Source organism: Eleutherodactylus coqui, chromosome 5, assembly GCF_035609145.1.
Source record: "Eleutherodactylus coqui strain aEleCoq1 chromosome 5, aEleCoq1.hap1, whole genome shotgun sequence".
NCBI classification, from domain to species: domain Eukaryota; kingdom Metazoa; phylum Chordata; class Amphibia; order Anura; family Eleutherodactylidae; genus Eleutherodactylus; species Eleutherodactylus coqui.
The window spans coordinates 18,324,288-18,341,428 of record NC_089841.1 but is presented as its reverse complement, the minus strand read 5'-3'; the positions used below and the strand labels follow the sequence as shown (position 1 = coordinate 18,341,428).

Here is a 17,141-nt window from a genome sequence, read left to right as displayed (position 1 = left end):
GTCACATTACATCATTCTTATCTATGGTAATAACAGATGATGTCACCTGAGGGGGGGAGAGATTCTGATGATGTCACATTATATCATTCCTATCAATGGTAATAACAGATGATGTCACTGGGGAGGAGAGATTCTGATGATGTCACAGTACATCATTCTTATCTATGGTAATAACAGATGATGTCACTGGAGAGGGGAGAGATTCTGATGATGTCACATTACATCATTCTATCTATGGTAATAACAGATGATGTCACTGGGGAGGTGAGAGATTCTGATGATGTCACATTACATCATTCTTATCTATGGTAATAACAGATGATGTCACTGGGGTGGAGAGAGATTCTGATGATGTCACATTACATCATTCCTATCTATGGTAATAACAGATGATGTCACTGGAGAGGTGATTGACTTTGGAAATTTCTGTAATGATATTTATTAATGTCTCCCCATATACAGGATTACACAGTAGTGATGAAGACCTCTAGTGATGGCTGTCGGGCCCCTGTGTGTGATGGATGGGATAGACCCCTGAGCCCAATCACAGGGCCCCCACCTCACCCCCTGATACATGAAGACATCAATGTACAGGAGATTCTAGAACTCACCAACAAGATGATTGAGCTGCTGACTGGAGAGGTGACGCTGCAGGGAATGCTGGGACATTATACAGTAACAGCACTGGAGGCTTCTGGGTGATGACTGTATATTGTGTTGTCAGGTTCCTATAAGGTGTCAGGATGTCGCTGTCTATTTCTCCATGGAGGAGTGGGAGTATTTAGAAGGACACAAGGATCTGTACAAGGAGGCCATGATGGAGACCCGCCAGCCGCTCCCATCACCAGGTAATAGCCATGTAATCAGGAGCCCCCTAGCTGGGGTGGAAGCGGGGTATGTGCCCCTGGTGTTTTTGAGTAGAAGGGCAATTGTTGATTAGAGTCCGTGTATAATCCAATTTGGGTATTACCATTTTACGTGCCAATAGTTGCCATCCCATACAAACCTGTGGGGGAGCCAGTGAGAGCCAAACCTTCCTGCACTAAGAGGGAAGACTATACAGTCTCAGAAAGTGAAATATGTGAAACATTGGAGGAAAGAGGGTATAAGAAATGGATGTTGGAAAGAGCAAGGAGAGGGGTCCAATCAGCAGCTAGAACCGATCTGTTCTATCCGGGACAAACGGACTAACAAACAGTTGCAGATTATAGACTGGTCCTTGTTACGGCATACAGCCGAGAGTTCAGTGAAGTTAAAAATATATATTTTTCTTACCTTCCCATCTTGAAACGGGATAAGACATTAGAATCTATTTTGGACGGGGGTGTACGATGCGTGCCACGGCGTAACACGAATCTAGCAAATAAACTCACACAGTCATATAGAAAAGACCCGTAGCTCACGATGCTGCCTGCTGCAAAAGGGCACATTTTTAGTCCTGATTTTACATATGGTTGGAGCCCATACACGGATGGGTTGACATCCATATTTTCCCAAATATGCAGTTCTGGGTGCTCTGAGCCTTTTTATTTTGCTTGGCTGGTGAGCCCGATGCTAAATATATAATATATATCTGGCTAAGACCTTCATACGCCCAAATATCCTTTATTAAATGATTTCCTTCTGATGTAAAATTGGGCACCAGGATGTCTGCCTGAACCATCCAAGGTGCCAATCCATGCCAGCAGGGGCCTATTTAGCATCTCCTTGTCAGTAGCCGGTGGGAGAAAGGGCTTCCTGTCCTCCTGTACATCGAAGGCTTGCCAGATACAAAAGAGAGGAATGAGAGTTTAGAACACTGAATTCATCCAGCTTTCCCAGGGCCTGACAAATGACAACCATAACATGGAAGCTGAGATAGGCCCAAGGCCTGACACACACAATGTCTGACAGCCTGAAGTCTCTACACCACCCTGTGCTACTTATCCAGGAAACTGCCATCCAGAACTCATTATGGTCAACGGGGTCTGTCCAGTACCTTATCCTCTGTATAAGAATAGTAAGTCCTAGCGGCTGAAGGACCAGATCCCTCTGACCACCAGTATGTAGACTCCTCTGTATAAGAATAGTAAGTCCTAGTGGCTGAAGGACCAGATCCCTCTGACCACCAGGATGTAGACTCCTCTGTATAAGACTAGTACGTCCTAGTGGCTGAAGGACCAGATCCCTCTGACCACCAGAATGTAGACTCCTCTGTATAAGAATAGTAAGTCCTAGTGGCTGAAGGACCTGATCCCTCTGACCACCAGTATGTAGACTCCTCTGTATAAGAATAGTAAGTCCTAGCGGCTGAAGGACCAGATCCCTCTGACCACCAGGATGTAGACTCCTCTGTATAAGACTAGTACGTCCTAGTGGCTGAAGGACCAGATCCCTCTGACCACCAGAATGTAGACTCCTCTGTATAAGAATAGTAAGTCCTAGCGGCTGAAGGACCAGATCCCTCTGACCACCAGGATGTAGACTCCTCTGTATAAGAATAGTAAGTCCTAGTAGATGAAGGACCAGATCCCTCTGACCACCAGGATGTAGACTCCTCTGTATAAGACTAGTTAGTCCTAGCTGCTGAAGGACCAGATCCCTCTGATCACCAGGATGTAGACTCCTCTGTAAAAGAATAGTATGTCCTAGTGGCTGAAGGACTAGATCCCTCTGACTAGCAGGATTTAGACTCCTCTGTATAAGAATAGTAAGTCCTACTGGCTGAAGGAACAGATACCTCTGCGTACCTGAGTGTAGAAGATGCAATCATTTGCAGGGCAGGGTGAGGCTGGTGGGCGCCCCCTGCAGGTTTATTTTGGTGGCCATTTGTATGACCTTCAGGATGTTTTCCATCTGTCATCAGGAATGTATTAGCCGTTCCTCGCTAGTGATATTTGCTATCTCTGTGGCGGCAGCGTGTAACGGGCTTCGCTATAGAAGCGGTCGGCCTACTTTCTGCTACAGATTGGGCCCAGACGGGATAGGACGGTATAAACTTTACTGAGGTTTGTGCGGATTATTGGATGCCGCGATCCGGACGCTGGTAAACGTTTAGGTCGTGGAGTCAGTAAGTAATTAGTACAGAGAAGTAATTAGATGGGAATGGGCTCATCTTCTCACTCCTTTTCTGGAGGAGCCACGGGCATGGCTTGATAGGCATTCTGGCAGGCCAGCCCGGGGCGTTACAGAGGGCCCCCGGCTGCCATGACACCTGCACGGCTCCCTGCGATCTCATTGCATTTTAATGGCGCTATCAGACTTGACAGCTTATCGGAGTTGGTATCAGCCGCAGTAAACAGCCGGCGCTCGCGCTGTATGGAGGGAGATCGCCGTGCGTTCATACATACCCCGACGCTGCAGGACGTACATGTACTACCTATAGCACTAAGGGGTTAAAGGGTTCCAGCAAATGTTTTTATAAAATTTCCTATTAAATGAATTCCTAATAAAGCATTTCTAAGGTTCTCCCACATTAAATGCTGCTATTAAAAATCCTACTTGTCCCTCACAATACCGGCGCTCATCCAGCTTTATTAGCAGATATAATAGCAATTGTCGTTGGGCGGTGGGGATGAGAAATGGCTGCAGGAAGGGGTTAACGGGAGGCTGTCCGGAGGATTCTGCTGCCCGATGTCACACATACATCCCAACACGCATGTACATTGCCGACATCTATATTGTGCGCTAAAACACTGCAGCGCTTCAGAGAAAACCCCGTAAAAAGCAGCTGAACTTGGAGATGTTGGTTTTTGTGGTTTTTACATTGGTTCATATTGTTTCCATTCAGGTCCCTACAGGACTGATTCATCAGAGATGGAGAAGAACATAAACAAGATGGCGGAGAGTGTATTCAACCTCACCCTAGAGATACTCCTCCAGCTGACTGGGGAGGTGAGAGATTCTGATGATGTCACATTACATCATTGTTATCTATGGTAATAACAGATGATGTCACTGGAGAGGGGAGAGATTCTGATGATGTCATATGTCATTCTTATCTATGGTAATAACAGATGATGTCACTGGAGGGGGGAGAGATTCTGATGATGTCACATTACATCATTCTTATCTATGGTAATAACAGATAATGTCGCTGGAGAGGGGAGAGATTCTGGAAATGTCTGTAGTGATAATTATTAATGTCTCCACATATACAGGATTACACAGTAATGAGGAAGACCTCTAGCGATGGCTGTGAGGCCCCTGTGTGTGATGGATGGGGAAGACTGAGCCCAATCATGGGGCCTCCACCTTACCCCCTGATACATGAGGACATCAATGTACAGAAGATTCTAGAACTCGCCAACAAGATGATTGGGCTGCTGACTGGAGAGGTGACGCTGCAGGGAATGCTGGGACATTATACAGTAACAGCACTGGAGGCTTCTGGGTGATGACTGTATATTGTGTTGTCAGGTTCCTATAAGGTGTCAGGATGTCGCTGTCTATTTCTCCATGGAGGAGTGGGAGTATTTAGAAGGACACAAGGATCTGTACAAGGACGCCATGATGGAGACCCACCAGCCGCTCACATCACCAGGTAATGGATATGTAATTACGAGCCCCCTAGCTGGGGTGGAAGCGGGGCATGTGCCCCTGGCGTTTTGGAGTAGAAGGGCAATTGTTGATTAGAGTCAGTGTATAATCCAATTTGTGTAACACCATCCTAAGTGCCAATAGTTGCCACCCCATCCAAGCAATCAGAGCAATTCCTGTGGGGGAGCTAGTGAGAGCCAAACGTTCCTGTAGTATTTCTCAAAAAGTAAAATATGTGAAAGATTGTGGGAAAGAGGGTATAAGAAATGGATGTTGGAAAGAGCAAGGAGAAGGGTCCAATCAGCGGATCGAACCGATCTGTTGAGGCACAAATGCACTAACAAACAGTTGCAGATTATAGACTGGTCTTTTCTATGGCGTACAGCCGAAAGTTCAGCGAAATTAAAAAATATATTTTTCTGACCTTCCCATCTTGAAATAGGATAAGACATTACAATTGATTTTGGAAGGGGGTGTACGATGCGTGCCACGGCGTAACACGAATCTAGCAAATAAACTCACACAGTCATATAGAAAAGACCCGTAGCTCACGATGCTGCCTGCTGCAAAAGGGCTTCTTCAGATGTGGGGAGGGGGGGGGGGGGGGGGAGGCAGAGCCGGAGCATGGAAGCTTGCCAACAAAACAAAATTTGGAATAGATAAAAAAACAGAATCCAAAAATAAATTCTTACATTAACTGTTATACTAAAAATGTTGTCTGCAATATTGCGTGCACACAGTGCGCCAAAGGTATAATAATCATAATCTTTATTTGAATATCGCCAACATATTCCGCAGCGCTTACAAAGACAGGGGGGATACAGAAAGACAAAAATTACAGAACCACGCTTACATATAGTAATCAGCTGATGGAAACAATAGGGGTGCGGGTCCTGCTCCAACGAGCCTATATACTACAAGTAATGGGGGGATACAGAAGGTAAAGGGCTGGAGATGTGCCCGGTATGGCGGGGTGGAGAGTGAGGGATGCTATACACATAGACAATGGTCAGACATTAAGCTGTGTGACGGCAGAAACGGTGTGACTGCAGGTGGCAGTTAATGGTGGCTAGCAGGGATTGCAGTCAGTAGGTCAGGGTGCATGTTATCTGGCGGTGTACATAGGGGTTTGGTTATCCAGGCTGTACCATGAGGAAACTAAACACCAGGGTCACAGAACATGTTAGAGATAGTACTAATACAAATAATAACTGTTCGGGCGCGGTCAGACACTTCTTGGATTGTCATAATGGTAATCTAGATACATTCATGTTCCAAGGCATAGAAGCGGTGAAAGGTATAAAAAGAGGAGGCAATATGAAGGAGAAAGTCCTAAAAAGAGAGAGAGGCGTGCTGAATCCTCAGATTAGATACAAGGTATCCTAGAGGCGTGCTGAATCCTCAGATTAGACACAAGGTATCCTAGAGGCATGCTGAATCCTCAGATTAGACACAAGGTATCCTAGAGGCGTGCTGAATCCTCAGATTAGATACAAGGTATCCTAGAGGCGTGCTGAATCCTCAGATTAGATACAAGGTATCCTAGAGGCGTGCTGGATCCTCAGATTAGACACAAGGTATCCTAGAGGCGTGCTGGATCCTCAGATTAGATACAAGGTATCCTAGAGGCGTGCTGAATCCTCAGATTAGACACAAGGTATCCTAGAGGCGTGCTGGATCCTCAGATTAGACACAAGGTATCCTAGAGGCGTGCTGGATCCTCAGATTAGACACAAGGTATCCTAGAGGCGTGCTGGATCCTCAGATTAGACACAAGGTATCCTAGAGGCGTGCTGGATCCTCAGATTAGACACAAGGTATCCTAGAGGCGTGCTGGATCCTCAGATTAGATACAAGGTATCCTAGAGGCGTGCTGGATCCTCAGATTAGACACAAGGTATCCTAGAGGCGTGCTGGATCCTCAGATTAGACACAAGGTATCCTAGAGGCGTGCTGGATCCTCAGATTAGACACAAGGTATCCTAGAGGCGTGCTGGATCCTCAGATTAGACACAAGGTATCCTAGAGGCGTGCTGAATCCTCAGATTAGACACAAGGTATCCTAGAGGCGTGCTGGATCCTCAGATTAGACACAAGGTATCCTAGAGGCGTGCTGAATCCTCAGATTAGACACAAGGTATCCTAGAAGCGTGCTGGATCCCCAGATTAGACACAAGGTATCCTAGAGGCGTGCTGGATCCTCAGATTAGACACAAGGTATCCTAGAGGCGTGCTGGATCCTCAGATTAGACACAAGGTATCCTAGAGGCGTGCTGAATCCTCAGATTAGACACAAGGTATCCTAGAGGCGTGCTGGATCCTCAGATTAGACACAAGGTATCCTAGAGGCGTGCTGGATCCTCAGATTAGACACAAAGTATCCTAGAGGCGTGCTGGATCCTCAGATTAGACACAAGGTATCCTAGAGGCGTGCTGGATCCTCAGATTAGACACAAGGTATCCTAGAGGCGTGCTGGATCCTCAGATTAGACACAAGGTATCCTAGAGGCGTGCTGGATCCTCAGATTAGACACAAGGTATCCTAGAGGCGTGCTGGATCCTCAGATTAGATACAAGGTATCCTAGAGGCGTGCTGAATCCTCAGATTAGACACAAGGTATCCTAGAGGCGTGCTGGATCCTCAGATTAGATACAAGGTATCCTCGAGGCGTGCTGAATCCTCAGATTAGACACAAGGTATCCTAGAGGCGTGCTGGATCCCCAGATTAGACACAAGGTATCCTAGAGGCATGCTGGATCCTCAGATTAGACACAAGGTATCCTAGAGGCATGCTGGATCCTCAGATTAGACACAAGGTATCCTAGAGGCATGCTGGATCCTCAGATTAGACACAAGGTATCCTAGAGGCATGCTGAATCCTCAGATTAGACACAAGGTATCCTAGAGACGTGCTGGATCCTCAGATTAGACACAAGGTATCCTAGAGGCATGCTGGATCCTCAGATTAGACACAAGGTATCCTAGAGGCATGCTGGATCCTCAGATTAGACACAAGGTATCCTAGAGGCGTGCTGGATCCTCAGATTAGATACAAGGTATCCTAGAAGCGTGCTGGATCCTCAGATTAGACACAAGGTATCCTAGAGGCATGCTGAATCCTCAGATTAGACACAAGGTATCCTAGAGGCATGAGCTATAAAACTGATTTATTGTGTATATATTAAAATCCAGTATTAGAACTAACCCATATAAAGGAGAGGGAATGAGAGAAAGGTAGAAGGAAAGAGAAGGGAAAGAAAAAGGAAGAGAAAGGAGAAGGAAAGAAAGGGAAAAAAAACATTTTGTTGCTGTGTTTTTGTTGTATTTTTGTTGCATTTTTGCAGCGGTATTGTGATGTCATTTTCTCCTTCAAGAGGCATGATGCTGTGCACTAGCCGGTTACACCAATGGTGTCTTATATTGTTCCAAATAGGGTTTATAACTAGAGATGAGCGAGCACCAAAATGCTCGGGTGCTCGTTACTCGAGACGAACTTTTCGCGATGCTCGAGGCTTCGTTTCGAGTAACGAACCCCATTGAAGTCAATGGGCGACCCGAGCATTTTTGTATTTCGCCGATGCTCGCTAAGGTTTTCGTTTGTGAAAATCTGGGCAATTCAAGAAAGTGATGGGAACGACACAGCAATGGATAGGGCAGGCGAGGGGCTACATGTTGGGCTGCATCTCAAGTTCACAGGTCCCACTATTAAGCCACAATAGCGGGAAGAGTGCCCCCCCCCCCCTCCCAACAACTTTTACTTCTGAAAAGCCCTCATTAGCAATGCATACCTTTGCTAAGCACCACACTACCTCCAACAAAGCACAATCACTGCCTGCATGACACTCCGCTGCCACTTCTCCTGGGTTACATGCTGACCAACCCCCCCCCCCCCCCCCCCCACGACCCAGTGTCCACAGCGCACACCAAACTGTCCCTGCCCAGCCTTCAGCTGCCCTCATGCCACGCCACCCTCATGTCTATTTATAAGTGCGTCTGCCAGAGGAACCGCAGGCACACACTGCAGAGGGTTGGCACGGCTAGGCAGCGACCCTCTTTAAAAGGGGCGGGGCGATAGCCCACAATGCTGTACAGAGGCAATGAGAAATCCAATCCTGTGCCACCTCCATCAGGAGCTGCACACGTGGGCATAGCAATGGGGAACCTATATGCCACACACTATTCATTCTGTCAAGGTGTCTGCATGCCCCAGTCAGACCGCGGTTTTTTATAAATAGTGACAGGCAGGTACAACTCCGCAATGGGAATTCCGTGTGCACCCACAGCATGGGTGGCTCCCTGGAACCCACCGGCGGTACATACATGTATCCCATTGCATTGCCCATCACAGCTGAGGTAATAATGTCATGTTTAATGCAGGTGGGCTTCAGCCCACACTGCATGCCCCAGTCAGAACGGGGTTTTTTAGAAGTGGACACATGCAGTTACAACTCCCTGTGGACCCACAGCATGAGTGGGTGCCAGGAAGCCACCGGCGGTACATAAATATATCCCATTGCATTGCCCATCACAGCTGAGGTAGTAATGTCATGTTTAATGCAGGTGGGCTTCGGCCCACACTGCATGCCCCTGTCAGACCGGGGTTCTTTAGAAGTGGACACATGCAGTTACAACTCCCTGTGGACCCACGGCATGGGTGGCTCTCTGGAACCCACCGGCGGTACATAAATATATCCCATTGCAGTGCCCAACCCAGCTGATGTTACGTCAGCTGTAATGCAGGTGGGCAAAAAATTATTTGGATTACACTGTAGGCGAGGGCCCCCAAAATTGGTGTACCAACAGTACTAATGTACGTCAGAAAAATTGCCCATGCCCAACCAAGAGGGCAGGTGAAAGCCATTAATCGCTTTGGTTAATGTGGCTTAATTGGTAACTAGGCCTGGAGGCAGCCCAGTTAAAATAAAAATTGGTTCAGGTGCAAGTTTCAACGCTTTAATGAGCATTGAAACGTATAAAAATTGTTTAGAAAAATTATATGACTGAGCCTTGTGGGCCTAAGAAAAATTGCCTGTTCGGCGTGATTACGTGAGGTTTCAGGAGGAGGAGCAGGAGGAGGAGGAGGAATATTATACACAGATTGATGAAGCGAAAAGGTCCACGTTTTGGATGGTGAGAGAGAACGATGCTTCCATCCGCGGGTGCAGCCTACGTATTGCTTAGGTATCGCTGCTGTCCGCTGGTGCAGAAGAGAAGTTTGGGGAAATCCAGGCTTTGTTCATCTTGATGAGTGTTAGCCTGTCGGCACTGTTGGTTGACAGGCGGGTACGCTTATCCGTGATGATTCCCCCAGCCGCACTAAACACCCTCTCTGACAAGACGCTAGCCGCAGGACAAGCAAGCACCTCCAGGGCATACAGCGCGAGTTCAGGCCACGTGTCCACCTTCGACACCCAGTAGTTGTAGGGGGCAGAGGCGTCACGGAGGATGGTTGTGCGATCGGCTACGTACTCCCTCACCCTCCTTTTACAGTGCTCCCGCCAACTCAGCCTTGACTGGGGAGCGGTGACACAGTCTTGCTGGGGAGCCATAAAGCTGGCAAAGGCCTTGGATAATGTTCCCCTGCCTGCGCTGTACATGCTGCCTGATCTCTGCGCCTCCCCTGCTACCTGGGCCGCGGAAATGCGCCTTCGGCCACTAGCGCTGTCGGATGGGAAGTTTACCATCAGTTTGTCCACCAGCGCCCTGTGGTATAGCATCATTCTCGAACCTCTTTCCTCTTCGGGAATGAGAGTGGAAAGGCTCTCCTTATACCGTGGGTCGAGCAGTGTGTACACCCAGTAATCCGTAGTGGCCAGAATGCGTGTAACGCGAGGGTCACGAGAAAGGCATCCTAACATGAAGTCAGCCATGTGTGCCAGGGTACCTGAACGCAACACATGGCTGTCCTCACTCGGAAGATCACTTTCAGGATCCTCCTCCTCCTCCTCCTCCTCCTCCTTCTACTCTGGCCATACACGCTGAAAGGATGACAGGCAAGCAGCATGTGTACCCTCGGCAGTGGGCCAAGCTGTCTCTTCCCCCTCCTCCTCATGCTCCCCCCCCCTCCTCCTCCTCCTCTGGCCATACACGCTGAAAGGATGACAGGCAAGCAGCATCTGTCCCCTCAGCAGTGGGCCAAGCTGTCTCTTCCCCCTGCTCCTCATGCTCCTCCCCCTCCTCCTCAACGCGCTGAGATATAGACAAGAGGGTGCTCTGACTATCCAGCGACATACTGTCTTCCCCCGCCCTCGTTTCCGATTCCAAAGCGTCTGCCTTTATGCTTTGCAGGGAATTTCTCAAGAGGCATAGCAGAGGAATGGTGACGCTAATGATTGCAGCATCCCCGCTCAGCATCTGGGTAGACTGCTCAAAGTTTCCAAGGACCTGGCAGATGGCTGCCAACCAGGCCCACTCTTCTGTAAATAATTGAGGAGGCTGACTCCCACTGCGCCGCCCATATTGGAGTTGGTATTCCGCAATAGCTCTACGCTGCTCATACAGCCTGGCCAACATGTGGAGCGTAGAGTTCCACTGTGTGGGCACGTCACACAGCAGTCGGTGCACTGGCAGATTAAACCGATGTTGCAGGGTCCGCAGGATGGCAGCGTGCGTGTGGGACTTGCGGAAATGTGCGCAGAGCTGGCGCACCTTTCCGAGCAGGTATGACAAGTGTGGGTAGCTTTTCAGAAAGCGCTGAACCACCAAATTAAACACATGGGCCAGGCATGGCACGTGCGTGAGGCTGCAGAGCCGCCACCAGGTTACGGCCGTTGTCACACACGACCATGCCCGGTTGGAGGCTCAGCGGCGCAAGCCAGCGGTCGGTCTGCTGTGTCAGACCCTGCAGCAGTTCGTGGGCCGTGTGCCTCTTCTCTCCTAAGCTGAGTAGTTTCAGCACGGCCTGCTGACGCTTGGCCACCGCTGAGCTGCCATGCCGCGCGACACCGACTGCTGGCGACGTGCTGCTGCTGACACATCTTGATTGCGAGACAGAGGTTGCGTAGGAGGAGGAGGAGGAGGGTGGTTTAGTGGAGGAAGCATACACCGCCGCAGATACCACCACCGAGCTGGGGCACGCAATTCGGGGGGTGGGTAGGACGTGAGCGGTTCCAGGCTCTGACTCGGTCCCGGGCTCCACTAAATTCACCCAATGTGCCGTCAGGGAGATATAGTGGCCCTGCCCGCCTGTGCTTGTCCACGTGTCTGTTGTTAAGTGGACCTTGGCAGTAACCGCGTTGGTGAGGGCGCGTACAATGTTGCGGGAGACGTGGTCGTGCAGGCCTGGGACGGCACATCGGGAAAAGTAGTGGCGACTGGGAACCGAGTAGCGCGGGGCCGCCGCCGCCATCATGCTTTTGAAAGCCTCCGTTTCCACAAGCCTATACGGCAGCATCTCCAGGCTGATCAATTTGGCAATGTGCACGTTTAACGCTTGAGCGTGCGGGTGCGTGGCGGCGTACTTGCGCTCGCGCTCAAACAGTGGCGCTAGCGACGTCTGGACGCTGCGCTGAGAGACATTGCTGGATGGGGCCGAGGACAGCGGAGGTGAGGGTGTGGGTGCAGGCCAGGAGACGGTAGTGCCTGTGCCCTGAGAGGGGGGTTGGATCTCAGTGGCAGGTTGGGGCACAGGGGGAGAGGCAGTGGTGCAAACCGGAGGCGGTGAACGGCCTTCGTCCCACCTTGTGGGGTGCTTGGCCATCATATGCCTGCGCATGCTGGTGGTGGTGCCTCCCCAGCTGATCTTGGCGCGACAAAGGTTGCACACCACTGTTCGTCGGTCGTCAGGCGTCTCTGTGAAAAACTGCCACACTGTAGAGCACCTTGACCTCTGCAGGGTGGCATGGCGCGAGGGGGCGCTTTGGGAACCAGTTGGTGGATTATTCGGTCTGGCCCTGCCTCTACCCCTGGCCACCGCACTGGCTCGGCCTGTGCCCACACCCTGACTTGGGCCTCCGCGTCCTCGGCTGCGTCCACGTCCTCTAGGTCTACCCCTACCCCTCAGCATGCTGTATTACCAGTAGTGCAGAAACAGAACGCTGTAATTAAATGTGCCACTTATTGGCCTGTGGTTGGAGGCTGACTTCGCTTACGGAACGCCAGGAAATAATTTGGCGCAAGCCTGCTGTAACACTTAGCTGGCTGCGTATGATTTTGTAGAACTACTACACCCAGCACAGACAGACCCAGAACACTGAGCACAGTCACAGGCAGGCCAAATAGATTTTTTGCCCCAAATTTTTTAGCAAAGGCCCACTGCCTATATTCAATCAATATGTCTTCTGTCCCTGCCTCCACACTTCTGTCCCTGGAGTATTACTGCAGGGCGCAATGCTCTGCACGGCCGATATACTAAAAAAAAAAAGAAGTGCAACACTGCACAAAGCAGCCTCCACACTACTGCACACGGTTAGATGTGGCCCTAAGAAGGACCGTTGGGGTTCTTGAAGCCTAAAATACTCCTAACACTCTCCCTATAGCAGCTCCACCAAGATGCCACTTTCCCTCCTCTATGTCACAACGCATCTGTGGCGAGCCGCGGGAGGGGCCGATTTATATACTCGGGTGACACCTGATCTCGCCAGCCACTCACTGCAGGGGGGTGGTATAGGGCTTGAACGTCGCAGGGGGAAGTTGTAATGCCTTCCCTGTCTTTCAATTGGCCAGAAAAGCGCGCTAACGTCTCAGAGATGAAAGTGAAAGTAACCCGAACATCGCGTGGTGCTCGTCTCGAGTAACGAGCATCTCGAACACGCTAATACTCGAACGAGTATCAAGCTCGGACGAGTACGTTCGCTCATCTCTATTTATAACCTTTTCCCCGGCGTCATCATGATGGCAGTACATGGAGGTTGCCCTCTGAATTCGTAGGGACACAAAGCAAGAGGCTTGAAAAGGCTCCTCCTAACTTCCATTCCTCAGTGCTTCCTGTCCCTACAGGGACAAGCAAGAGGGCTCCCTACATGGAGCCGAAAGGATCGACGAGAGGGGGGAGCGCTAATCATAGGCTTCACCTCCCCTCTTACCTGCCCCATTCGCGCCATCAGGGAGAGTGGTGGGCCACAGGCTTTGCCTCCACCCTTACTGGCATCCGCGGCAACAGGAAGAGTGCTGGACCATAGGCTCCTGAGACCCCTCCCCCACCAGCAGCAGGACTCAGCGCACTGCGTCCTTGGGGCGTGTGCTCGACGCAGGGGTGTGTGGCTGTGATGCATCACAGCGTGATGACATCACATGTCAGTGGGAACCAGGAATTGAAAGCCCGCAGCGTTCAAAACCCCTGACAGACTCCACTGTGCAGGAAATACCTTCATAGAAACATACATCTCCTTTGCCTGGCGTTCCTCTTCCAACATGATTAGCAGAGAGACCGACGTGGAGGCCCTGCAAACTGTGAGTGTTCCATCTAAACCAAAAAAGGTGCAATATATACAAAGTTCGGTTTGAGCGGGTTGTTGTGTGTATATTTATGCACCTCTATGCATGTATCGTTGCAGGACATGGAATCTGTTAAATCTAAGCAGGACCCTAAAAAGAGGCATAGAAAATGCTCTATGTGCCTTTAAAAAATTAGAGGATGTATATAAGAAATCTCTATGGCTGGAATGCAGGTCTAAAATCCTTAAAGGGGTTGTCCCGCGCCGAAACGGCTTTTTTTTTTTATCAATAGGCCCCCCGTTCGGCGTGAGACAAACACAAGGGATGGGTTAAAAAAAAAAAAAAAAAAAAAGTTTAGTACTTACCTGAATCCCCGCTCTGCGGCAACTTCTTACTTACCTTACCAAGATGGCCGCCGGGATCTTCACCCACGATGCACCGCGGGTCTTCTCCCATGGTGCACCGTGGGCTCTGTGCGGTCCATTGCCGATTCCAGCCTCCTGATTGGCTGGAATCGGCACACGTGACGGGGCGGAGCTACGCAATGACGCGTAGAAGGGGGCGGAGCCAGAACGCCGCTCGTGCCGAGACCCAAGAGAAGGGAGAAGACCCTTCTGCGCAAGCGCGTCTAATCGGGAGATTAGACGCTGAAATTAGACGGCACCATGGAGACGGGGACGCTAGCAACGGAACAGGTAAGTGAATAACTTCTGTATGGCTCATATTTAATGCACGATGTATATTACAAAGTGCATTAATATGGCCATACAGAAGTGCTTACCCCCACTTGCTTTCTCGGGACAACCCCTTTAAGGAGGAGCAGTCGGCGTTCATGGAAGACAAAAGGTCCCTTGTTAGGGAGGAAGTGCGGGCATCCATCTCTAGCCTTCCATTGGCCCAGCCAGAGAGAAAGTCCACCAAAAGGCTTAGTTATACGCCACTGACTAGCTCGGACTCGGAGGAGTCGCTAGTCGAGCTCTCAGAGGGCGAATTATTGGATCATCCTCCCGAGGCCACGAATGATAGTAAAAAGTATTACTTCGCCTCAGGTGATCTCGACAAGCTTCTAAAGGCCATAAGGCACAATCTGAAAATCGAAGATAGGGTTGAGCCAAGGTCTGTCCAGGACGACGTGTTTGGAGGATTAAGGGCCAGAAATAGTATTGTTTTTCCTGGAAATAGCACTGTGAAGAAAGTGATCGCTGATGAATGGCTCTGTGCTGATAAACACATGTATCTACTCCGAGAGTATAAAGAGACACTTAGGTTCTTGGAAGAAGACATGCAGAAGTACGAGAGCGTACCAAAGGTGGATGCACAGGTGGCCAAGATGGCTAGGAAAACGGCACTTTCCTTCAACGATTCCTCCCATCCAAAGGATCCCATGGATAATAAAGTCGATGTCCTCATGAAGCAGTCATGGCAAGCATCGGCTTATGCCAGAGAATCAAATATTGCAGCCACGTCGGTGGCGAGGTCTTTGTTTCTTTGGCTGGGGGAACTGGACGACCAAGTCAAGCAGAGGGCATACAGGGAGGAGATCCAGGAGTGTATACCCCTGTTAAAGTTGGCAACAGCCTTTCTGGATGATGGCCCCGCCGAGACAATCAGACTGTCAGACAGAAATGCGGCACTATCTAATATGGCCAGACGAGCAATCCGGCTAAAAAAACTGGAAAGCAGATGCTACGTCCAAGAATAAATTATGCAACATCCCCTTTTATGGGCAATAAATTTTCGGGGCCGATCTGGACAAGATCTTGAAAAGAGCAGAGGATAAAACCCAGGGATTTCCAGACCAGGGGAAGATCCCACAAACCCTTCAAGCGACAGCCTACCTTCAAGCCTTATCGGGGCAAAAGGAAAGACGGGACGCTGGTCTTACCCCAAAGGGGGCAGGGGTAAGACGAGGGAAATTGCTATCCCGGTAGAAAATTTCCTGGTGGGGGGTAGACTGCTGAGATTCGGTCAGGAATGGCAAGGCATTACAGAAAATCTGTGGGTTCTCCAGCTAGTATCCCACGGGTGAAGAATAGAATTTTTTGTCCGGCCTCCCAATAGATTTGCTGTAACTCCCACTCAATCCCTGGCCCTTCAAAAAGTCTTTAGAGAAGAAATCACTAACTTGCTGCATATGGGGGCAATAGTTTAGGTCCCCTCTTCAGAACAGAAATTGAGGTACTACTCTCCCCTTTTTCTCATTAAAAAACCAAGTATATCATTTACAAAAAAATTTAAGATGAAAACTATTAGATCAGCAGTGACCTTAGTTAACAGAGGAGATTATATGTGTACACTTGCCTTAAAGGATGCATACTATCATGTACCGATTCTTCCCGAACATCATAAATACTTGCGATTCACCGCGGAAATCGGGAACTGTCTATATTCGGCATATCTACCGCGCCAAGGGTTTTCTCGAAAATCATGGTCGAGATGGTAGCACATCTTCACGCATCAGGCATTAACATCATTCCCTATCTGGACAAATTTCTACTGATAGGCCCCTCGATAAAAGTCCTGAAGGAAGATACCGTTCATATAGTCGCCCTGTTCCAGAAACTAGGGTGGATTGTGAACTTCCAAAAGTCCCGTCTTCTTCCGGAAACTCGGAAAATATTTTTGGGTGTCCAGATAGACTCCGAGTCCCAGACTTTATCCTTGCCGTCACTCAGGAAGGAGAGCTTAAGACAGACAGTCTGTAAATACGTGCAAAAAAAACAGATATCATTAAGAGAAGGAATGAGACTGTTGGGCCTCATGACATACAAATTATACCATGGGCCCAAGCACATTCAAGAACGCTGCAAAGGGCTGTCCTGAGTAACTGGGATGGAGCGGCGACCTCATTAGATAGCAAGATGCCCCTGTCATCATCAGTCGTCCGGTCTCTTCGCTGGTGGTTGTCGGCCCATAATCTGAATGCGGAGTCCCAGTGGGTTCCTGAACCCTTCGTTAGTGTAGTCATGGATGCTAGCCAGCTCGGTTGAGGAGCACAGGTAGGACAACACCTGCTACAAGGGAAATAGGGCCCAGAAATTAAAAGCCAGACTTCAAACTTCAGAGAACTTATGGCTATCTGGGAAGCGCTGCACAGGTCACGAGACACCTTAAGAGGCAAACATGTCAAAGTCTTCTCAGATAACGCAATGGCTGTCTCCCTTATACGTCATCAGGGAGGTACCAGGAACTTCCATCTCCTAAAGCTAACAGCCCGAATCTTCCGGTGGGCCGAAGTCCTGCTGCG

General features: G+C 49.5%; 1 protein-coding gene across 8 annotated transcripts in view; it reads left to right on the top strand.

Moving 5' to 3' along the window:
- The first annotated feature begins 466 nt into the window (after positions 1–466).
- The window catches only part of LOC136628981 (zinc finger protein 585A-like), a 380,809-nt gene continuing 364,134 nt past the window's right edge, over positions 467–17,141 (top strand). For 7 of the 8 annotated variants that reach the window (XM_066605057.1, XM_066605056.1, XM_066605059.1 and 4 more), the window contains exons 1-2: positions 467–642; positions 725–848. In XM_066605057.1, the coding sequence (XP_066461154.1) occupies positions 478–642; positions 725–848 (289 nt within the window). In that variant the 5' untranslated portion in view covers positions 467–477. Of the gene's footprint in view, positions 643–724; positions 849–4,208; positions 4,317–4,398; positions 4,523–17,141 lie in introns of those variants that run through there. The other variant, XM_066605062.1, reaches the window with a different exon arrangement.